Raw genomic sequence first — 26115 nt, forward strand, 5'->3', positions numbered from 1 at the left:
TCAAAATGTTGTTTTGCCTTGAATTTGGGGTTGAGATTGTAATGATGGTTAATGAACCATATTGGAGAAAGATTTTCTTCGTTTTCATCTATGCATTAACCGTGCATGTAACTAGCGTGTAGATACGTTTTAATGCTATTTACTTGTATGTTAAATGGTGTCCTTCACAACATGCTACAAAACGTTTACCTTCGTGAATAAAATCAAGCAAGGTGCTAAATTATAATTAAGATAAATCTGCTTGTGGGTGCAGTAACTAGTACAAAGCTTATCAAATAAAATTTGACTTTCTACAAGATTATGAAGTAAACTTCGTAAACAAATCTTTAAAATATAACTTTGGATGTGTGGTATGATTAAAAGTGCCCTTTTTGCATGTGAGTAACATTACAAGCATGCAAACCAAACACACTGGTGTGATGACCTTCAGAATATTTTCCAATGTCAATGGTCTAAACATCCAGGTCAGCAGCAGTGGCCACACTCCGGTCAGGGGTACCAGTAGAAACGGGAAAATCCTTGGAAACAGCAGATCAATTTTGCAGGCAATCAGCAGCCTCCTATAACTCCAGCCGAACTTTGGCTCAGCCAATTAGAAAATCAGATCTGACAAGCCATTGGTATGATCAACCAATCAGAATTCTCCAAAGAAAATTAATAAAGAAATGTGATAATTAAATTAAGCATTGAAATATCAGAATGCATGTGACTGTATCTTATAATCTAAAACATGGATGTGTTTTGAAATATTGCTGACTGAAATTTCACTTTAAGAGAAACATGTTAAAATATAAAGAGAAGTTGAAATTTTCATAGTTTACCAATATTCAAATAAAATATATGAAATGACATACACACGTTTTCTATTATTACCATTTATATCTAAATGCGTTCATCATTAGATAAAAAAAAACAATTATAAGAAAGGAAGTTACGTCCACGTCATAATGTTTAATAACGACACGTCGTTAAGCCTTGTTACAAAATCTCATAACATTGAGGGAAAAAACACAGCCTGTTCACATGTTCATTCTTTATATTTAGGGCCATTCCATTTAACCATACACCCCACCCCACCCTATGAAGGCAAAAGATGTGAAAATTCTATAGGGGATGTTCATATTCGGTTTTTTTTGCTTGTTAATGATTTAATTCACTAAGGGTGAATGTCAAATCTGAAAGTGCCTTCCTTATGTGGGATGTGTGCTTAAGAGTAAAAGCCCTTATTTGTATTACATCGATGTTTTAATACAATGTAAATAAAATTGTGCTTTTCGTTTCTTTCTTTTGGAAAAAGATTTTGATAGAGGTATTTATGGGGGGGGGGGGGGGGTTAAATCTTAGAAGAAACATTGAGATATTGTCAAAGCCTTTGTGTCTGTGCCATTGTCATGCAATGTTTTTAAACTTTGGTTTGAACTACAAATATACATGCTGGCTTTAAAAGCATGCGTAACATGACAATATGGTCATGTTTAGCCAGTAACATCATTAAGGCGCAAACGAGCGTTTGTATCTGCTTCGATATGTCTTGTTATTGTTTTGAAAAGCTTCATGTGGCCATGTTTTATTTTCTAGTTGGTTTTCATCTTTTATTGAAAAAGAATTATCAGCAGTATTGAATAGAGAAATACATGTTTGAGTATTTTAATGTTGTTGATTTTTTTATTATGAACTTTTTTAATATTTTAACATCAGTTAATATTATGCACATTATAGTATTGAATAGTGATATATCAGTATTATACATGTACATATACAGATTTTGTGAACAATATTTAAAGGTGTTGGTGAGAAAGGAGAGTATTAGAAGGGAAAAATTATGAAATAGGCTAAGTATAGAAAATGAAGGAGTGTGGAAAAAGATTAGTTCCGGGTGATGTTTAAACGTAGTCTGCTTTGTAAGTAGAACAGCTATGTATGTGCATATATACTTTTATAATAATACTTTAGAGACAAAGGCATGCTTTGCAAACTAACTCAGCTATATTTGATTATTCCAAGACAAGTCGATTCCATTTTCTATTATGTATGCTAAGTTTGTTTCAACATACATAATTTTACATAGATAATCATTTGGAACAAAAGATAAGCTAATATATGTCGCTTTTATTATTAATAATGTTTTCTTCATTTGTTCCCAATTTTAATACAATGATACTTTTTATTATGAAACTCTATGTTCACACAAATTTAAACCTTTTTTATTTTATAAGACAGACTGTGTGTGATGCTAATAGTTTCAAACAATGACTGCATCGTATCTTTGAAATGTTTTTGCATTAGTGCTCTGAATTGTATTCCTTCGTCCGTGGGATCCTTAATCATTGAAGTACTTGGAGTTTACTAATAAGTTTATTATAATTTGTTATTATTAAGTTTCCTCAAGTTAATGCATTCTTTGAAAAGATTTACCTCCTACGATTTTTCTCTATTTAGGATTGTTGGGATAAGAGTGAGGTTTGTGCACGTAAACTGGTTTAAACCTCCAGTAAATTTACATTTTACTGGCCGTTCCAAGGCGGTACCTAACAATCCTTGATAAATATTTTTATATAGTATGTATGCACTGTGCTGTTTGTGGAGCTTTGTGCTATTCTTCCATGTTTCTTGTTTGGGATTTTTTGTTTTGTGTTCTATGTCTTTGGCGTGTACCCAGTGCCATTAAACCGGGTTTTTGTTTAAACTTTTTGCTACTAAGCTTATTTATGTAGCTTTTCGCATAGGTATTAGAAAAGGCTATATGCGCTTCCATTTCTTTCCTTAACGATTTTAATAAAAAAAAACTTACAGTAATATAGTTATATTGCTTTCAATATTATAAAATGCGTTATGCTTATATGATCCTTTTTTGAATTGTACATCAAATTTTATTGTTTGATAATCGATTGGTTCTGGGATATTATTTTTGCTCATTAGGTTTTTGATATTAGACCAAAAAACCTGACGTTGATGGCCCTCGAAGAAGAAGTGCTTTATTGTTTCGATATGCATGTTACACATATCACATATCACACATATCACACTGGACTGTTTTACATTTGAATTAAAACGTGTTAGTCGGCATTCATTTATTGATATACTTATATTGAAACGCTCTAAGCTTTGTGTCTATAGTACATTTAAAGAGATTTAAGTATATTGACTTCCAGTCGATGTCTTGGTATATATTATTTCATTTATTTTGAGGTTTATTCACCGCTCCGTTTATAGTTTGTTTTTAATAATTTTCATTTACATATCTGTTTGTTTTTAGGAGCTGGAATATTTTGCCAATCAATTTATTTTAAGACTCATGTTATAGACTTGAAATTAGTGAATAATACTTTAGAAAATCTATTGTTAGTATATTGCACCTTTTTATAAGTTTTTCAAATGTATAAAATAGTTTTGTCATGTTATCGAGTATATGTGTTATGTATATGATGCCATATGTGTACCATTGTTTGTCACTCCACGTTCTATCGTAAAGATATCTATGAATGACCGTTGTTATTATACAAGCCGGTATATATATTAATAAAATGATTTAATCCATTTAATGAAAGAGTTAACAAAAATAAAGTAGAGTTTTTGTGTCGTTTAACCGTTAAAACCTTCTAAATATTCTGATTTAGATCTAATTAGGTGGCCTTAAGCTTGCTGTTTGTTATGTCTTCTTGTGATTATTCTTTCATTTTAACATATTGTTTAAATGATTGTTAGGATTATTGGCGTATTGTATGTCTAATTTGTTAATTTTCTCCGTTAGTTTCTGTTCTCTCTGAAGTGTTTCTTTTGTTTTTAATGTGCAAAATTAAAATGGGCCATTTTTAATGGCACCCTTTGATCATTTTCCACAAATTGTTTGGATTTTCATTCTAATTAATTTCGTTGATGTTAAGATATATCTAATTCAATAGTTACAAATGAATGCCTGATCTTATTGCTAGCTGATATTCTACTCTCAGAAATATTATTTGATTTATTGGTCGAAACCAGGAAGTAATCAAGTCTGCTAAAAATAGGGGCTTATAATTTGAGTGCCATGTAAATTGTTTTTATTTGGATGTTTAACCCTCCATATAACTACTCAATTATAATTTTGAATAATAATTTTATCCCTTCCTTTTAATATTCTTGATTTAATATTATATTGAAATCCCCACTGACTTTAATTGGCTTTTCATCATTTTCCACGATAAATTGATCTCAAATACTAAAATACTCCAGATCATCTGCACTTTGGTCATACATATTTATAAACATAATATTTCTTTCTACTATTTCAATATTTGCACACTGTGCAGTACCCTTTATGATCTCTTTATGTTCTAGGATTGTGAAGTTATTGTTCAGTTTAACATTAAACAGGTACCTTTTCAATGAATTTTCATACAATTCAATACCTTATTTTTAAAAAGAATACATCCATTGTATGACCCTGTAAGTTAATTTAAATGAATAAAGTTTCTCTTATAAAGATTGTTTAAGAAATCTGTGGATGTTTTTATGACTTTTTAACTGTTTTATAAACTTTGCACGATAATTAAACTGTTGATTTGAGTTGACTTTTTTACTTCTTTCGAGAGCCAGTATTTCCGTTTCGAAAACTAATGCAAAAATTAAAATATCTTAAAGGCTTGACAGTGAAACAGGATTATCTGTCCTACAATATTGACCTGACTGTTTATTGTACGATTTATACGGATATATCAGTTTCCGAGAGAGATTCGTGCATTCCCAGTCTCTTTCGTGACAAATTTGGAGATGGTTACCTCTGTCTGATAATCAGTTTAAAATTATAATTATGTATTCATCCGTAGCTGAGTGATAAACGTTAAGGATTACGAATTGTTTGTCCGGAAATATCTAGGTCGAAATCCAAGAAACTACTGCCCTTTTCTTTTTTGGATCTTATTGACAGAAGATCAAATACTCACGCACATAACTTGGTTTGGAAATAAAGGTTTGGTCAGTTAGATCGAAATGTATAAGATAAAATTCATACGTTTAAAATCATCAATTAGTTATTGCCTTCTGTAAAACATACTGTTAACAAAACATAAAATAAAACATTTGTCATCTCCAAATTCGGTCAGAATGTCCTTTAATCAGCCTTGTTCACACAACAGTTATTGCCCTTAATTATAGAAATTACCGAAATTTGGTCTTGTTTAATCATACTTTAGAAGCCTTTGTCCAATCATCATCAAATTTGGTAAAATGTGTATGGGCAGTATATCTCGGTCAGGTTCAAATATAATTTTGTTGTATTGCTTTGCTGGAGAGCAATTAAATCTAAATATTTGGCTATTTGGGCTGTCCATGAAAAATTTAACATATAAACATATTCGTCATCTTCTTAAAGCTAGGTCATGAACTGACTGAAACACTTACACGTGTGATAAACAGTCCTCTATTAAGCCACGTTTTGTGTTGCGCATGGTGCCACCTCGAGGCTTGGAATGACTGCGAGTACTTGAATGTTTCTGACCTTTAAAAACCCGAGAAGGATGATAATTTGGAAGAGCAAATAAGATACATTCCATGAAGCACTATAACATTCTTGGTTTGATCATGACTTTGTTTGACAGTAATAATGAGCGCAACGCTGGTTCACATCATCCATGTTAGTTCAGTTAAATTTGAAATCTACATCCACTTTTACATGCTATAAACAACGCAACGATGATGGTCATAATATCGCAGAAAAAGACATTATTATTTTTACAAAAAGGAAGTACAATTTCTATATTCATGAACTTTAAAGATTGCTTAATAAAAAACAACATCAAAATCAAAACTATGGGATCTTCTCGAATTATGATATTGGAAATTAAAATTTAAAAAGAAACATTGTATGAAAACCTCCGTGGTGAAATTTAGCGGTTATCACACTGCTGCATCTTTAACATGCGAGCTATGTGGCGGAGGAGACGAAACCAGGGAGCAACTACTTACGTAGATATGCATATTGGTGAAATTGGGTACTTCTAAACAAAATTTATCAACATAAGGTTTGACATACGATTAACGTGTAATTGAAATAGGGAATCAGTGGTTGCTTTCATTTTTCAAGTCGGTTCTAATACTGTAGATTCAGTATGGTTAAACACACACACACACGCACACACACACGCACACACACACAAACACACACACACACACACACACACTAAAATGGAGGTTTTATTTTTGGTATAGATTGCGAAAATTATTATATATTATAAAAATAAAATAAAAATAATAATAAATGTTATAGCTACTTGTGTCTGTAGATATGTGCACTTGGTTGAGTTTATTTAAAATTTCATTAAAACATTAAGTAGGTTGCAATATTACTGTTTTTGTTTTCCATATTATTTCCAATAAAGCCTCACGTTTATTGGTGTTGAAGCTATTTTTAATTGGTCCCACAGTTGTGTTTCAAAGTTCCTCCAATATAAATGTATACACCTATATGACATAATCTGCAATAAAAAAAGTTTCAACTTAAAAAGTAATGTATTTGTTGTATCCTTGGCGAGTGAAACAGTCTACAACCCTTTTCCGATGGTTCCCCCCGTCCTTCGGCCGCTTTCGCTAATCGACGAAGGCCGACCGGGTACTACGTCATTTTGACAGAACAATGTCGGGGGGGGGGGGGGGGTCCAACGTGTTTTGTGTTTTCCGAATTTTGAGTGAGGGAAATGTGTGATGCGAAATTAATGGCGGTGTTCGAAGATATTTTGGTGTTTTGGGAGGATATTTTCACCTGGTAAGTAAGTTTATCACTTTTCTTGCAATGTAAATACGCCTACCCGGAGGCCAAACGTGTAAGCTTCTCTTAGTTTTTAACCTATGTTTATAGATGCCTTAACAAAAAGGTTATTGAATGTACAAGCTAAACGATTGCTTGTTTACAAAGTGCAAATATAATTACGTGACTTGAAATTGTGTTTTAGTCAAAGTGCACCTTTCTTGTACCTTTTTTTCTATTGAATTTTGGCATATTTGTTTTTCTTTTCGACGGTTAGTGCACTTAGATGGGCACTATACGGCCGATGTTTCAATGTTTAAAACTTTAAACACATTTTATGTTGGACGAGGAAGTTTTATGCAGATTTTGTGTGATTCAGAATCAGAATAAGCGTGCGTTAATTTAAGTGTAATTAAGGCACGGGCTGTATTATGACATGTTATTATTAATAACAAGATGCAATTTGCTACCCAATACGAACGTACCGCGTACTTGTTATGCAAAATTACCTATCATATACACTTGTAAACTATCCTAGCAATTCATATATGTGCTCATTAAATTATTACTCTTTATATCAATGTAAGAACTCTTGATGTAGCACGAACATCTTGCAATACAGCCAACAAATGAATGCAAACATAATCAGTCTGATACTAGTTTACCATGGTGCCTTGTCCAAAAAGCGACGTTTGTACTACATGGCTTTTTACCAACGCGCACATTTGACCTCCAAACCTTACGAGCTTTTTCCCAGGGACTTTGCCTCTGTGAAAATGGGTCTAAACTAACTTTGGAATCCGGGCAGCAGTCACTACATTGGCTTAACATTCCACAAATAACCAGTCGCAGATGCTTCTCAAGTTTTATGTAAGATAAGGGTCAATGAGGTTTTTTTTATAATAACCCTCGAAGTTGCATCGAGCAATTTTATTGTAATTACAGCCTCTAGCATTGCGTAAGATATCAATACGATATGTTTTGTTGTTAAGGAGGTATTCATACTTTTTGATGACCTAAAGAGGACGCAAATAAATGACTGCACAGGAAATAGCTATTAAGTAGACTGGGGATAGAAACGATGTATTTAAAATAAATAGACTGTGATAATTGTTACGTCTTTTAACCTCTACGCTAAGTCAGGGGAAATTATTCAATGTTGTCCATATCGAGTGATGTTTATGTTTATGTTTATACTTTTGTCTACTCGGCTTTCTGTAGTTTTTCATATAAATAATGAGAGAAAAAAATGTTGTTTTATATGTCTGAATGCACTTAGACTGTTTCACTCTTACCTCTCTGTATGCTCGGGTGCCTTTACGTCCGCTGTGCGGCCTTCCAGAGAAATACCTGCAATAGCTGCAATTGATGGACTAATTTAGAAGATGTTGCATTCACAGATGGGGTTCCGATAGTCTTAGTTACTTCTCTTAGTTTCTAATATGCAATTTGCAATTCAATGTAAATAGAGTTTGTCCGAATCAGTCACATAAAATCAATTAATCATGGTTAAACAATATTGAGTTCATATAGATTAGTTAACCAGGTTGTGTTTATTACAAGCATCAACGTTCGAGCCGCACATATTTGAATATTTGAAATATGCCGGTAATCAGATTTATCGACGAACACAAAACATATGTCCGTAGAAAATATGTGTTTTTTGCTATATATGGTATTGCTTCGTATATCAAGTAGGCACGTTTTTGCACACAGAAAGTCACCAGTAAGGAATGAGATATTGAGATCAAATTTGGACATGTCACACTTTTTCTAAGCTTTGGTCGACGTTGCTATTTATGACATAGAACGGACTTATGGTCCCTGCTCAGTAACTGAAGTGATAAATTTTGAATTGTGACCAACCTTGATATGTGAGCAGCTTGCATATATACGTTAATTAAGGGGAGCATTGATCAAAGTCATTGTTAACTTAAGTTTGCTCAATAAATATTAAATTGCACTCTCACTTTTTGCATATTATTTTAAAAAATGGACTTATTGTGTAGGTAGTTGAACAAGAGTCGAGAAGTTGGTAAGGAAGATGATATTGAAGGTTGTTGCCGTCGCCCGCCGCCTCTGGCTACATGTGATATGTCTTGCCACAACTTGCACATTATTTGAATAATAAATAAGCGTCTGTAAGTTAATCGAAACTCGTCATGTGACTTTCACATGATCTTATTAGCATCGTAAAAGTATTAAAGTCATCACGGCTGCACATTTAATTCCATGTAAACAACAACTTTACATTTATTGACAAAACATGTATGAAACAAATATCAAATGAACATTACTAATAATATTGAACACATCTGGCTCGCTTTTCGACTTTTAGTCTCTATAAGGATAGCGTCTAAATACACCGATGTGGAAAAAGGTAACACCACGTCTCTCATTGCAATAAATCTGAAGTTATATCTCCATTCGTTTAAGTTAAATCAATCAGCACAACTTCAAGATTTGGTTGCTCAATAACAGTAGCAGCGCAATATACAATGCATCGGTATTTTTATTAGCACTGTTCCATAATTTAATGGCTAAGCCATTTTAGGATAGTTGCTTTACTTTACCTACTAGTCAGTGTGTTTCTAGTCGAAAGTTATCAAAAGAGATATTATCAAAAGTTCAGATCAAATAAATTGAATTGCAAATTTGGAAAATGCACTGCTTATTGACCCGACAGTCGGCTAGGAATTTAGGATTTAGGAATTCTGACCAACAGTAAAATCCCTATGATTTTATCAGCTAGTGGGCTCTGTCGAGGAATTTCTAGTTCCAAAAGACAGTACTTCGGTCGAGGAAATAACCAGTAATATTATGCATAAACATCGGGTGAAACATACAATCATTAACTTAAAGCAGTAAATGTCGTCATGGTGATATCAATTAACTGCCATTTAACCTTGACAAATTTGCAATTATCACAGCACACATACTATACATAACCCTTAGGATTCCAAATCTGGATATTACAAATAGTGCAATGCAATGTCAGTTAATTGTAGCAAGTAATAAAATGCATTCATTATATATATGTTTGCATTTCACAAAAAATATGACATGTAATTATCATGTGACAATAATAACATACTATGCAGTTTCCAACATAAACAATACGGCGAAAATGACAGTTCCTTGACACCTTAAGGAATTGCCCAAATCGTTTAATAATGTTAGCAAGCATTTCTGTAGAACATATATAGTGAATGATAACTTTAACACAGACTCCAAGTATCAGATTATACATGGATAAACACGTATAAACGACGTGTGTGACAAATTCGTAGTAACAAGTAGGTATTGTGACATATTCATACAACCTTTTTACACCACCTCTTAATACCAACGAATTTTTAACATTTCGTTCACCGCGCGTTTATTAATGTAAGTTACCAGCCGCCGTATTTTTATTAAATATCTGTTCGCAGCAGTATCGTAAATCAAAATGTACACCTCTATCAAATTTAAAGGTGCACCTCTACATTTAGTAGTGCAGTTCTAAAACACAGGCGCATCTTAATTTATAAACTAAAAATAGAGGTGTAACTCTATTTGAAGAGGTGCGTCTATATCTTTTAGGTGTACATTGTACATGTTTTGATTACCTCCTAAGGACGGCACCTAAAATAGAGGTGCACCTTAACTTGGGGAATGGAGTTAGAGGTACACTATATAGATGATCTCTAACAATATCATATAATTGATGACATGCATCTGATTTGTAAATAAAATTACATACTTATTAATGGGTATAACTTTATGTTCCCTTTTTAAAAGCGAGTAGTACGCAGCGGTATGTCATATACACATTTTAAATATACATGTAATATATAAAAACTAAAATCAGCTTATTAGTTGAATTTTATATGGCTTTAAACGGACTGAGGCAAATAAAATCACATTGTCTTATTTTGGCTCATGCTTTGATTACAAACGCAATGTAAATCAAAATCGACTTCAACTTCAAGAAATCACGGTTTTACGAATTTAACTCCACGAATTCATAATTTCAACATCAAGATTTCATGGTTTCGTGAAGTTGAAATCGTAAAATATTGAAATATTATTGAACTTGAAATTACACCACCGGTCTTCCATATTATTTCCATCGAATACAAAATCCCCCTAACATCTGAAAATGAACTAAGTTCAGAAGTTATTTATTTTATTATACACTTTGTGTAAGCATATTAACGTTTTTCAGTGGAAGATTTTCATAAACATTAACTTTATAAAAAATAGCTTTCCAACAACACTTAATAACCCTTTATTTTAAACTACGTTATATTGAAGGAACTTCTTGACGTTTGCAGTGAATAAAAAATTCAGTGCGTCATGACGTCAATAAAAATCATCGCACGCGAGTTTTGGTGAAATGTACAAACATGCGGTTTTCCATGTCAATTTTCAAAGTAATATGAGTTATGCTTGGAAAAACAACACAATCATTTGTGTCAGGTCCAGATTAAAATAACGGGCCTCAGGCACGCTACGTAGCTGATAACTCGACAAGCCTGGTTACATGGCAACGCAGGTGCCCTTAGGTCGGATTGTTTTATCTGGACCAGAAACACATGACAGATAATATAAATCCGTACAACTTCGGGGCTCCGAGGTTTACCCGAAGTTGAATTCTAGTCGATTATGTTATCGAAGTCCAGCGTCGTCACGAAGTCGGGTGTTTGCTAGGAACCAACACACAAGTGAATAAACCTGAACTGACTGGTCAATAAGTTATCATTTGGCAAAATTGCAAAATCAAATCATTTAATTGGATAATAGTAATTATTGGGAAAACTTTTACCAAACCTAAGAATTAACCAGTTTAACCAATTAACCATAAATGGTGACCTTGACATTGACCTTGAACTAATGCGCCTGGAACATAGTTTCTGCATTTTGTCTTGTTTCGTTAAGCCTTTGCCCAACGTTTAAGGAAAATTCTTCAAAGTTCAGGACTTGTTTGGGGCAGACACACAATCCTGTTACCTTGAACGGTGATCATGACTTTCAGACTGCGAGGCTGAAAATTAAGATGTGCGTGTTGCCCGGAGGAGGTGAACATTTACCCAGTAAGGTCCTTAAATCCGGTTATCATTTTAGAAATTATGAGGCAACACAAAAGTCACCATCACTACACGTAACATTAAAAAATGTGCTAAAGTGTAATTTGGCCCTGTCCTTCAGACATGGTTCTGGGTCTTAAACGCCACACATTGTCTTCATGTGTTGTTGTTTTTTAAATCGGTGCAAGAAATTGACCGGACATAAACAGCGACGGAAAGGCGGACGGAATCTAGCAATCCTATAGTCACAAATGCAAAGATGATCGTATATGCGTAGAAAACCATTGTGATTTGCGTCAAACAGATATCAAGATTTTAAATTTTAAAGAATGACGTACTTTTGACCAAATGTGATCTTTACTTTTGACCAACCCTTAAAACAACATTGAACTTTTACTATACATATGAAGAATCAGAGACGAAAGGTTATCAAAATATTGAGTGCCAAAGAATTTGACATTTTTACCCCCTGTGACCTTTTGCCCAATGACCCAAAGTTATAACTGGAACTGGACACAATATGTTCTAGCATCCTGTAAAATATGACGGCTATATCGGACAAAGCAAAAACAAAACGACCCCTGATCTATCTAAGTGATATAGACTGATCTATCTAAGTGATATAGACTGATCTATCTAAGTGATATAGACTGATCTATCTAAGTGATATAGACTGATTTTGGAATATGTGACGTATATTAGTTTGAACAATGTTTTTACAGACGTCTTTCTTTCTTTTTATTTGACATGTGACATTTATGTTTTTTGCTTTGAGGGGGGAGGTGAAGAAGAACACACCTGAATTTTAACAAATAAGTGACATGTTCGAACGAATTTGTCACACCCGTGTGAAGAATTCGAACGAATATGTTACACGTGTGACATATTCGTATGTGTGATAATTACGGCTCAATAGTGCGCTCTGTTTCTACGGTCGGGTGCTCTATTTGAAAGGTCGTGCACTCTAGTTGTACGGTCGGGCGCTCTGCTTATACGGTCGGGCGTTCTTTTTGTACGGTCGTGCGCTCTGTTTGTACGGTCGTGCGCTCTGTTTGCGTGGCCGTGCGTTCTGTATGCGCATTTCCAAAGTTTGGGGATCTGCAGGGTAACATCAAAAGTCGTTTGACGTCATTTCTGAACTGCGACCCACTTAGTATGTAAACATAAAAATTCAACGCAGCGTTGTAAAACTGGAGGTATTCTAAAATTCCGTACAATATCAGACCGGACTCCGCCTTTGGATCGGCGGGGTTTTTCATGTATTGCCCGACGAAGAGTACGTACATTTCTCGAGGGGACATTGTCGCGATGAATACGAAACAAACACACACAAGTGTAAACGTAACTGATCGACTCCGAGAAGACAACCTGGAGTTATTCCTGATATAGCGAAGAACGATAACGTTCAAAGTGACAATCTGTAGTCCGGGTAAAAGGAATCTGAGTGCTTTCGATGTCCAGTTAAAGGCAAACGTTACTTGATTACTGTGAAGTTCCCTTTTGGGTCCGGGCTGGTCATTTTGTTCAAATTTGAGGAAGACGCTCACAAAAGTCGTGTTGAAGGCAAATATGAAGATCCAGATGAATGCCACGAGCAGTTGAGTGTTACGTTCACTAAAGATTTGTAGTCGTCTGTGCGGGAAAGCCACACACACCATGCGTTCGTACGCCACAAGCACAAGAAGCCAGGATGAAATCCCGCTAAATGACGGCATTATGATTTGCATGAGATAGGGCTCTATAGATAAGGTGTGAAAATATCCAAACCCGAAAAGTGTTATAAATATCTGCTGTCCTGGAGCAAAGGCAGTGAGAAACATGTCAGATATTGCTAATGAAGTGAATATTATAGATGTTGACGAGTGTCTGTGATCAGATTTCCTCATCACCACCACAATTATGAGGTTTCCACACACAGAAAGTAAGACAAGAAATAGACGAAACCACAGCATCACCTCGTTAAATGTTTGGAACATTCCAGAAGGCATCCCGAAACCTCCTGGTGATGGTGGACTCGTCCGTGATGTAACCGATGTGTTACTCGTTTGGTTTAGTTGGCTTCGATTGAATTCCATTTCGTATAAGAAGTTGATTAGACGAATAGATTGGATTGGCTCTTTACCTAAAAGTAAGTTAAACAATGGTGTTAATTAGTTTGCAACATGTTCTTAAATATCAAACTACTAAATCGTATAAATATACAACGTACATTTAAAGACAAGAAAATGGCACATAGGCAATCATTAAACATTAGGTCATAAAGAATTTCTACTTCGAGGGTGCTAAAAGGTCCGCCTATTGCGACTATTCAAATTTATTCTCACTGTGTCAGATTTCGCGTAATAAATAGATTGTGTTTGAAAAATACATAAATCAAAACACTTGAGATAGAACCATTCTTCGTTTCGCTCTTATAATTTAAATTAATAAAATTGTATAAAAGGTTTAGAGAAACTCTTGAACCCGTGTATATTACATTTTTTTTACCATGGGTACATTTGCTCGGGGGTGGACATATTTTGGACGTGTTTTATATGGCAGTTTAAGCATTAAAAATCTACTTCACTTCCAGCCTAAAGGCAATTTTACCCCAATGGGTATTTGCCAATATATGCACATATTTTCTCCTCGTTTACCAAGATACAGGAATCTTTATTTAAAGTCGGGTAAATGCTTACAAGGAACAATTAAAGAATATAGTTTAAATAGAAACAATATTGGAACAAGTATTTACAAAAGCCGTTTCTTAACATAGTTATGCATAAAATTATAAAAAATAAGATGGATTAGAGCACTGTAAACAGTGATAACGTACGGCCAGTCCACTAGCGCACGGTTTCTCTAGTTGACGTATCGTATCACTGTAAAATGGTTAGTTCTTTCAATAGTATAAATAAGAATTATCTTACATATCTAAAACAGCGAAATTGTTAGTAGCTTTATGTATATGGGAATTACAGCATAGTTCAATATTTGTAGTTTATGAGATTGTTAAAATTAATTCCGATTGCTAAAAAAATATTTGAATGTATTGCTAAGAGGAGGTACTATCAAGAAATTATCACGTTATTTGAATATTACTAGGTTTTGCTGTTATTATCAGAAACAGTAGCAAAGGTATGGTTGCTCCTATGATTGGGTCAATCCCTGCCTACATGTAACCATCCAGATATCTCCCCGGCCACCGCCCTCACAATATCAGCACCTACCACTGAGTAAGAATATTAATTGAAACTGGCAAATCGTAACACCTTGACAAATACTTGCCGTAAACATACTTACAAGTAGTTTTATGAGTTTTACAGATTTTAATGGGGTTATTTCAATTCGAACAATTATAAATAGGTATAAGCCCTTTATATTGACTTTGATAATGTGTATTCATCTTCAAAATGCCCACTGAAATTTGTTCTGGTGTTTGGATGCCACATCTCGTCCAGTGGGTGTAGGCCGTCCCACTGAAAACAAAACTCCTTTTCTGTGGAGACAAAGGATAAAATATATTCAGCGAAACACCATTTAATTCTCAAATTTCTTATCTTTTAACTATTTAAAGATTATTTGCACATTGAGCATTTACAACAGGGATCAGGTGGGGTCGGCCTTCTAAATTCTAGGTAGTTTGTAGAGCACCCCTGACTGGCCGTGCCTCAAAGCGGAAAGAGTTCTTCCCATATTTGTTGTTCTTACTGGTGGCACATCCTATATCATCTTCATATCTGAGATTCAAAAATTGATATTTTATGCATTTTTTTAAACCGTTTGTAACGCTTTTGGCCATAAAACATTTATTTTCAAAACGAAATATGAAAATCTGCGATATGATCTTTTGCCACCAGTTTTATATCTTGTTTGCAGATATTTACGCAAAATTTGGCTAATACCTTAGCTTGATGTTGGCAATCGAACTCTGTAAAGAATATTTTCGTTGAGATGTAATCATTTAAAACATCTTCTAAAGCTTTGTTTTGAATCTTTTCTTATGTTTCTATGTTGGCATCGCTACAAAAATGCCAAACAACAGGACAGTAGTTGAAAATTGATATTATAAAAGATTTAAAAGATAATAAGCTTAGTATTGATTGTCCAAAATTTGTTTAGTCTTTGAAAGATATTCAGTTGCTTAGCTGCCTTTTACACATTTTAGAAATCGGGCCATCAAAATTAAATAAACTATCTTCCTCAAGGCCAAAACTTAACATGCTCTTCATAAACAATAAAGTGATTAATTATAATGTGTTTTTTTTAATTTATTTAACAGACTTTAAGTCAACTGTAATTGCTTGAAAATAATCAAGGTTAGTCTGCATTTGATTGGAAGTACATTTTGTAAATCAGTTTATTAAAATGTGGGTAAATATAATCATAACAATGGTACATGATACAAAAGTCGTCTAATTCAACGACTGTAAATCTGTAAGAACACTTAAAATGAGATTATAAGTATCTTCCATGGCCGAGAGTGTAAGATAGGTTCATCCCCACCCGAGCGTAGGTTGTTTTGCGGAAACGAGGTTTACCTGGTTGGGATGAACATATCTTACATGCGTGGCTATGGTAGATGCTTTTTCTCCCACCTCAGTGAAACAAAATTAAGTAAACATGTATTTTTTGCTGGAACTATTTAGTGCGTAGTGAAAATAAATGCGTATGGATATGTGATAATTCGTGGTTGTCATGGATATGCGCGCAGTGATTCACATTATGTTAATAGTCAAATCGGCCTAGTTCTGATGAGAGTGATTCATTATTTCTTGAAAGGTGTGTGAAAAAAAATTATGGAGATATTTAAAGCGAGAAATATTTAATTAGCAATCTAAATGATGCAACAAGACAACGTTTCCATGATTCTACAGACGACAGTCTTCAACAAGGGAGGTAATTACAATGTGATAACTATTAAAAAGGAGTTCCATACGGGCATTTTATCTTTGCCCGTGGGCAAGATAAGAATTTCTAGCATGGTTAATTTTTTGGATCTTCCTAACTGAGATGTAAGAAATGCTTATCTTTGTTTAACTGTTTGGAATAATTAAATCAAAATAGGTATCATGTATATGTTTAGAATTCATGACTTCTCGCATCCATTTTTATATTGGTATTTTCTTCTTATTTCTTTACTTAAAATGATGAAAACTAATATATTTTATCTTAAAGCTTTGTGTCCTTACAATCGATTCCAAATCTCTAATTCGATGATAAAAACAGCATTGCGAAACGAATGTTAGAATATCGGTAATTTTGACGTGCTGTTTTTACTTACATTTGTTCTTATGTATCTTTACTCTTTTTTTGTTTAATTTGCCAAGTTAGGTGATTAAACATATTAGTTCATGTTTTTCGTTGAAATATGGAGTTTAATCAGTGAAGTAACAACAGTGAAAATATTTCACTGCAAAATAAGGAGTGAAAATATCAACTACTTTTAAAATCCATAGTAGTTACTTCCCCTTGATCAAAACAGAACACTTCACGTTGAACCAGAAAATGTTGGCAAATAAAATATTTAAAATTTAAAGAAATATTACAATAGTTTGAATAAAGTTAATTTGGAAATTAACAACTTACCGTTTACTAGAAAAATGGTTATCCCGTTTTACAAACGTTTTCTTGATATTGAAGCTTAATGTTCGAGCATTTGCTTTCATACCAAACAAATTACAGAATAATACAACTGTTCGAACTTAAATAGAATGTTAATCATCGTTCAAATGTATTTTGAACTGTTTTTTGTTGCAATACAAACTTCCCGAAAAGTTCACAGAACAATTTACAAGATTTACCGATTTTTTTTACACCACCCACGCCTCAAAATTTGTCAACAAACTAGCGTGGTCCTCATCATTACCTGGAAATCAGGAAATACAATCTGGAAATTATCCATTCAATAAATGACGGCGTAGTAATTTGGTTAGGTGTTCATGTCCCGCTTAAAATAAAGGTGTTTTCGTTATTTTTTGGAACATAAATGCACTAATAAAACTTCATTGATTACTTTTCATAAAATCTTTTCACTTAAAAACGAGCAAATAATTAACTATAAAAAAAGAATATCAGAGAACTTATTTCAACAAACAGGAAATAGAAAATTGACAGCTACGTCATCAGCTATTATATAAATAGAATTTGTGTTAGGGGCGTCCTACGGGTAGGAGCGTAAAAAATACCCTTTTCAAAAAATGTGGAAATTATGAAAATAAATTAAAATACTAGTAAAACTTCGTCACTCGTGAAAATTTGTTTTTCTATGACACTCGTGAAATAAAAACGATCGTACAAATAAACAAATATCCTCTATGTACTTCCGCTGATATCCGCGGTAAAAATTAGATTTCCTGTAGGATAGATTGTTTAATATATGTTATGCGTCGAAAGATAATAGATGGAATTAACAACGGTGAAAAATGTTTGCCTATGTGACATGGTATTTTCACGTTATTTTAAGCGAAAGTTTTACCTTTTAAAATAGACCGAAAGTGTCCGCGACCTTAGTCGGGACGCAAAGTTAGGGGTCCTATGTTATGCTTCAAATAGACAGAGAATCATAAGTCATTGACGCCTTAAACACAGACAGTTAAAAAAATAAAAATCGTCAATGTACACCCGAGGTTGTTTTCGATTGGAAAAGGCTTCGTTTGGAGCGAGCCGCTCTACAAGAATGGGTGACGATTACTAACACAATGTGAGATTTGCAGTTACCGAACAAATGCATAGACGCTATTGATATCTTGATAATTCCACGTACATTGTATGCAAAAGTATTGTTTATGAATGTTGTGATGGCTCATGGAAATTATCCCGACCAAATTGTCCTAGTCATCAATTTAAAACTCAATTAATGACCATAAGGAGTTCAGTTTAACAAATAAAAGTGAGAAAAAAATCAAAAACAGAATCAACACTTACCTTAATGTTAGGCTTTGAAGAAAACAGTCACCACATTTCCGAAAACTCGACAAACCATTACTTTATTAATAAGTTCAATAATAGTATTAATACTAATGTGGATAAGACAAGGATGACATCTATTCCCAGTTCATTAACTTGTCCATATATATGACCATTAACCGAAATCCGAACGCGTAAGGGTTGTCTAAAATTGTGTGTATTGTTTACCTCTCTCCATTAATTGCAGTTGTTGGTTTATAGTCAAAAGAAAGGTTTACGTAATTTTCTTTATCGTTTTGTTTCTTTTATGATTAATTCATTTTGAATAGATGAGTTACTTTCTTTCAAAAAAGAACACGATTTAATTAAAAGTTTTGCATGCTTACTTTTATTTCTTAAGTGCACACTTTTAGAATCTCAGAATTAATAACACAGAATAAAATATCTCGACGTGTTTAAATTTGGTGTGAAATCACAATAAAATGAGAGCAATTAATGAATATTTTACTATTCGGGTTGTGATTTCATCTCAACATTTATTATATTTACATGTTTACGATATTGAGATTGTATAAAGTGTACCAACAAAGTGTTAAAAAATACTTAAATTCGATACAGCCCTCATTTTCTTAATAAGACCGGAAGTTCGGTGAAACTAATACGTTTTCCAAATTAGATATTAATATACACTCATGCGGAAACTAGTGACAGGTATACTATTAGCTTTTTGAAGACCGATTCAATAATTAGAATCGAAATTGAGTCGTTTCCGCACAAAGGAGGCAGCGAATAATGAGACAAACAACGGACGGCAGTATCTGTAATGAATCGTGAAGGAGATGTCAAGTGTAGTCTTGATATGAATGCTCGAAGACAAAGCGTGCCATTTAATAACGTCGTCTTCATTAGATATGCATTCGTAATGCTACACCGTAGTTTTTTTACGTTGCAGTCGTTAAATCTCTATCCAGCATGCGAAACTGCTAAATCCCTATCCAGCATGCGAAACTGCTAAATCCCTATCTAGATAGCGAAACAGCTTAATCCCTATTAAGCAAGCGAAGGCGTTCAATCCATATCCTGCATGCGTAGCTAACTGATAACGATCCAGTCCGCATTGCCGTTTAATCCCGATCCATCCGACGAAGTCGAATTACCCCTATCAGCATGCGTAGTCGTTTTATCCCTATCCAGAATGCGTTGTCGTTTAATCTCTAATCAGTCTGCGAAGCAGTTGAATTCATATCCCGCCTACGATGCCGTTAAATCCCTATCCTTAGTCATATAATCACTATGCAGCATGCGTAACTGTTTAATCCCTATCCAGCATGCTTAGTCATTAAATCTCTTTCAAGCCTGCGAAGCAGTTTTATCCCTATCCAGTCTGCAAAGTCGTTTAGTCCCCATTCAGTATGTGTAGCCGTTTAAGCATTATCCAGTATGCTTAGTCATTTAATCTCTACCCAGCTAACAAAGTAGTTTATTCCCTATCCAGCATGCTTATTCGTTTAATCTCTATCCAGCAAGCTAAGTCGTTTAATCCCTATGCAGCCCCATACGAAGCAGTTTATTCCCCATCCAGCATTCTTAGTCGTTTGATCTCTATCCAGCATGCTTAGTCGTTAATCCCTATCCAGCATGCGTAGTCAATCATTCCCTATCCAGCATGCGTAGTCATTATTCCCTATCCAGCAAGCGTAGTCATTTATTCCCTATCCAGCCTGCTAAGTCGTTAATCCCTATCCAGCATGCGTAGTCATTCAATCCCTATCCAGCATGCTTAGTCGTTTGATCTCTATCCAGCATGCGTATTCGTTAATCCCTATCCAGCATGCGTAGTCAATCATTTTCTATCCAGCATGCTAAGTCGTTAATCCCTATCCAGCATACGTATTCATTTATTCCCTATCCAGCATGCTTAGTCGTTAATCTCTATCAAGCATGCTTAATCGTTAATCTCTATCCAACATGCTTAGTCGTTAATCCCTATCGAGCATGATTATTCTTTAATCCCTATCCAGCATGCGTAGTCATTTATTCCCTATCCAGCATGCTAAGCCGTTAATCCCTATCCAGCATACGTAGTCATTTATTGCCTATCCAGCATGCTTAGTCGTTAATCCCTACCCAGCATGCTAAGTTGTTAATACCTTTCAGCATGCGTAGTCATTTATTCCCTATCCAGCATGCTTAGTCCTTAATCGCTACCCAGCATGCGTAGTCGTTAATCCCTATCCAGCAAGCTAAGTCGTTAATCCCTATCCAGCATAAATAGTCATTCATTGCCTATCCAGCATGCTTAGTCGTTAATCCCTATCCAGCATGCTTAGTCGTTAATCCCTATCCAGCATGCGTAGTCATTTACTGCCTATCCAGCATGATAAGTAGTTAATCTCTATCAAGCATGCTTAGTCAATCAATCCCTATCCAGCCTACGAAGCAGTTGTATCCCTATCCAGCATGCTTAGTCATTTTATCCCTATCAGGCCTACGAAGCAGTTGAATCCCTATCCAGCATGCTTAGTCATTTAATCCCCATCCAGTCTACGAAGCATTTTAATCCCTATCCAGCATGCTTAGTCGTTAATCCCTACCCAGCATGCGTAGTTGTTAATCCCTGTCCAGCATGCGTAGTCATTTACTCCCTATCCAGCATGCTAAGTCGTTAATCCCTATCCAGCATGCTTAGTCGTTAATCCTATCCAGCATGTGTAGTCATTTACTGCCTATCGAGCATGATTAGTCGTTAATCTCTATCAAGCTTGCTTAGTCAATTAATCCCTATCCTGCCTACGAAGCAGTTGAATCCCTACCCAGCATGCTTAGTCATTTAATCCCTATCCGGCCTACGAAGTAGTTGAATCTCTGTCCAGCATGCTTAGTCATTTAATCCCTATCAAGTCTACTTGAAGCAGTTTAATCCCTATCCAGCATGCTTAGTCGTTAATCCCTATCCAGTCTACGAAGCAGTTTAATCCCTATCCAGCATGCTTAGTCATTTAATCCCTATCCAGTCTGCGAAGCAGTTTAATCCCTATCCAGCATGCTTAGTCATTTAATCTCTATCCAGCATGCTTAGTCGTTTAATCCCTATCCAGCATGCTTAGTCAGTTAAGCCCTCTCCAGCCTACGAAGCAGATGAATCCCTATCCAGCATGCGTAGTCAATTAATCCCTATCCGGCCTACGAAACAGTTTAATCCCTATCCAGCATGCTAAGTCATTTAATCCCTATCCAGCCTACGAGGAAGTTAAATCCCTTTCCAGCATGCTTAGTCGTTTAATATATATCCATTATGCGCAACCGTTAAATCTCCATCCAGTCTGCGACGCAGTTTAATCCATATCCAGCATGCGTATACGCTTAATATATACCCAGCATGCGAAATCATTTAATCTCTATCCAGCCTGCAAAACCGTTTAACCCCTATTGATTCATGTGTAAAAGTAACAAAAAATCAACGTGTGATTCCTGTGTAAAAGTAACAAAAATCAACATGTGATTCTTGTGGGATCGTCATAGAAAATCCACGTGTGATTCCTGTGGGATATTAATAGAAATTCCACGTGTGATTCCTATGGGATAATTATAGAAAATCCATGTGTGATTCATAAGTGATAGTAACAGAAAATCCACGTGTGATTCCTTTGGGATAGTAGTAGAAAATCCACGTCTGATTTCTTTGGGATAGTAACAGAAAATCCACGTGTGATTCCTGTGGGATATTAATAGAAATTCCACGTGTGATTCCTTTGGGATAATTATAGAAAATCCACGTGTGATTCCTATGTGATAGTAACAGAAAATCCACGCGTGATTCCTTTGGGATAGCAGTAGAAAATCCACGTCTGATTTCTTTGGGATAGTAACAGAAAATCCACGTGTGATTCCTGTGTGATAGTAATAAAATATCAACGTCTGATTCCTTTGGGATAGTAACAGAAAATCCACGTGTGATTCCTTTAGGATAGTATTAGAAAATCCACGTGTGATACCTGTGTGATAGCAACAGGAAATCCACGTGTGATTCCTGTGTGATAGTAATAATGTGATTTCTGTGTGATAGTAACAGAAAATCCACGTGTGATTCCAGTATGATAATAACAGAAAATCCACGTGTGATTCCAGTGTGATAATAACAGAAAATCCACGTGTGATTCCTCTGTGATAGTAATAGAAAATCCACATGTGATTCCTGTGTGATCGTTACAGAAAATCCACGTGTGATTCCTTTGCGAAAGTAACAGAAATTCTACGTGTGATTCCTGTGTTATAGTAATAGAAAATCCACGTGTGTTTCCTGTGAGATAGTCACAGAAAATCCACGTGTGATTCCTGTGGGATAGTAATAGAAAATCTACGTCTGATTGCTTTGGGAAAGTAATAGAAAATCAACGTGTGATTCTGGTGTGATAGTAATAGAAAATCCACGTGTGATTCTTGTGGGATAGTAATAGAAAATCCACGTGTGATTCCTGTCTGGTCGTTATAGAAAATCTAAGTGTGATTCCTGTATGGTCGTTATAGAAAATCCACGTGTGATTCCTGTATGGTCGTTACAGAGAATCCACGTGTAATTCCTATGAGATAGTACCCGAAAATCCACATGTGATTCCTGTCTGGTCGTTATAGAAAATCTAAGTGTGATGCCTGTATGGTCGTTATAGAAAATCTAAGTGTGATTCCTGTATAATGGTCGTTACAGAGAATCCACGTGTAATTCCTATGAGATAGTACCCGAAAATCCACGTGTGATTCCTGTGTTATAGTAATAGAAAATCCACGTGTAATTCCTTTGGGATAGTAATAGAAAATCCACGTGTGATTCCTGTGAGATGGTAACAGGAAATCCACGTGTGATTCCTGTGAGATGGTAACAGGAAATCCACGTGTGATTCCGTGAGATGGTAATAGAAAATCCACGTGTGATTCCTGTGTGATAGTAATAGAAAATCTACGTGTGCTTCTATATGTGAAAGTCACAGAAAATCCACGTGTGATTCCAGTGAGATGGTAACAGGAAATCCACGTGTGATTCCGTGAGATGGTAATAGAAAATCCACGTGTGATTCCTGTGTGATATTAACAGAAAACCCACGTGTGATTCCTGTGTGATAGTAACAGAAAATCTACGTGTGATTCCTGTTTGATCGTATTAGAAAATCCACATGTGATTCCTGTGTGATAGTAACAGAAAATCCACGTGTGATTCCTGTGTGATAGTAACAGAAAATACACGTGTGATTCCTGTGTGATAGTAATAGAAAATTCAGGTGTGATTCCTGTGTGATCTTAATAGAAAATCCTCGTGTGATTCCATTGTGTTCGTAATAGAAAGTCCACGTGTGATTCCTGTATGATAGTTAATCCACGTGTGATTTCTGTGTAATAGTGATAGAAAATCCACAGGTGATTCCTTTGGGATAGTGATAGAAAATCCTCGTGTGTTTCCTGTGAGATAGTCACAGAAAATCCACGTGTGATTCCTGTGGGATAGTAATAGAAAATCTACGTCTGATTGCTTTGGGAAAGTAATAGAAAATCAACGTGTGATTCTGGTGTGATAGTAATAGAAAATCCACGTGTGATTCCTGTATGGTCGTTATAGAAAATCCACGTGTGATTCCTGTATGGTCGTTATAGAAAATCCACGTGTGATTCCTGTGTAATAGTAAATCCACGTGCAGTTACTGTATACTACCACAAAAGTTTAAAGTAGAACTTGTAATAAACTCAAAGAACATGAAAATCAAATTCATGGTCGAATCAACCACTATATTTCTGATGGTAATATCGGAAAAAAAAGAATATTTTACATCAAAATGCACCTTTATTATACTTAAAAGTTGCAAATTGTTTGAGTGGGAAACCCCCCAGATTGAAACAATATATTTTCCGAAGAGGGTGTGAATCAAAGGTTGTTCTGCGCCCTCTCAAACGCTAAATCCTGGACTGCCCTTACAGCAACTCCTCCAACTGAACTTCTCACCCATATTCCATCGAAAACAACTCGGGAGTATATCGGTACATCAAAAAAGTAGTTCGTAAAATGTATTAATCACACTAATTCAGTGTAGCGTTTCTACGTGTAATTTGTATTCCTACGTTCATATTCATTTCCAATGAAGTTTATTATTGCATAAAAATAAACTTTCCTTATAGTCAAATACTTGGACTTAAATTGTTAATTGAAATCACTATGCGATCTACTTGCAGAATAGTTAAATGTTAATAATGTTGATATTTTAAAAACTCAATACGCATCCGAAGTTGTTTAATGTCACAGACTACTAAGTGAATTCACTCATTATTATTAAAATTATTGACCAATTTGCAAGCGAAATAACACTGAATTCTAGTGCTTCACCACCCCAACACTATATAAGGAGAGAAAGTTCCATATGTGTACTTAACATTAAACAGCGTTAGAATTAAAAAAAAAATAACGCTTCTCTTAAGAAAAATAAAGTTGGTTGAACGTAACCACTGTGTACTCGATAAAATGACAATTTCCGGTGTACGAGGACACACAATGCGGTGAAATGTAAACGATAAAAAATAGATCGAGTAGATCCAGCATGTTCAGCCTGTTGTTGTAATCACAAACCATTCAGCTTCAAAACCTATAAATATGGAAGGTAGCCAATGATGTGAGATGGAATAAAAATGCTTTGATTCACTGGCATGTGTAAATTAAAAGAAATAAGGCATGTAACAATGAGTAGGCATTTCGAAATCGGTGTAATTTGCCCTCAATATGGAAAATGGCCGAGGATTGCGATTGATGCTCCATCAGAATTAAGTTATAATAAAAGCGATTGCAGGCATATATTGATGTCTCAAAAGTTGATTTTCGAAAACAAATATGCAACTAGGTAAAGAACTATAAAAATAATAATTCTAGAAAGAGATGGTACGAAATAGCTTTGATGTAAGCATTTAAAGATGCCCTCTCACAGAATTATCGTTTTGGCATCTTTTCTATATGTTTTGTCTAGGAACGAGCCAATTTATGCGAACATGCATAGAAACCAGTAATATAAGACTGCTGACAAAAAATCAGATCATATTTAAGTTCAAAGGTTGATGTGTATACGCATATATGCATTTTTCTTAAACAGTTAGTAACGCTTAGCCATTAAACATTAATTTCGAACAAAAATATATAAATCTGCGATCTGATCTTTTGTCAACAGTCTTATATATCTGGTTTGCATATTTCAACGCAATAAATGGCTCATTCCAAGACAATCAATAAAAAAGTTGTTTAAACGGTAAATCTGTGAGAGTGCAGCTTTAAATAAGAAAATCTATATGAGATAGGGATAAAAAAAACACCATTTCTGACTGATATTGCCTTCTATAGACTATATAGTATATTTAGCGTATCGAAATGGGATTCACCTTTCTATAAACCCTGAAATAAAATGAAATCCG

General features: G+C 34.8%; 1 protein-coding gene across 1 annotated transcript in view; it reads left to right on the top strand.

The window, feature by feature from the left end:
- The window catches only part of LOC128202681 (5'-3' exoribonuclease 1-like), a 76022-nt gene extending 71518 nt beyond the window's left edge, over positions 1 to 4504 (top strand). Inside the window, 1 exon segment of the mRNA XM_052903729.1 lies at positions 465 to 4504. Within this exon segment, the coding sequence (XP_052759689.1) occupies positions 465 to 505 (41 nt within the window). The 3' untranslated portion in view covers positions 506 to 4504.
- The last annotated feature ends 21611 nt before the right edge of the window (positions 4505 to 26115 follow it).

Source organism: Mya arenaria, chromosome 9 (genome assembly GCF_026914265.1).
Source record: "Mya arenaria isolate MELC-2E11 chromosome 9, ASM2691426v1".
In the NCBI taxonomy this organism is placed as follows: Eukaryota; Metazoa; Mollusca; class Bivalvia; order Myida; family Myidae; genus Mya; species Mya arenaria.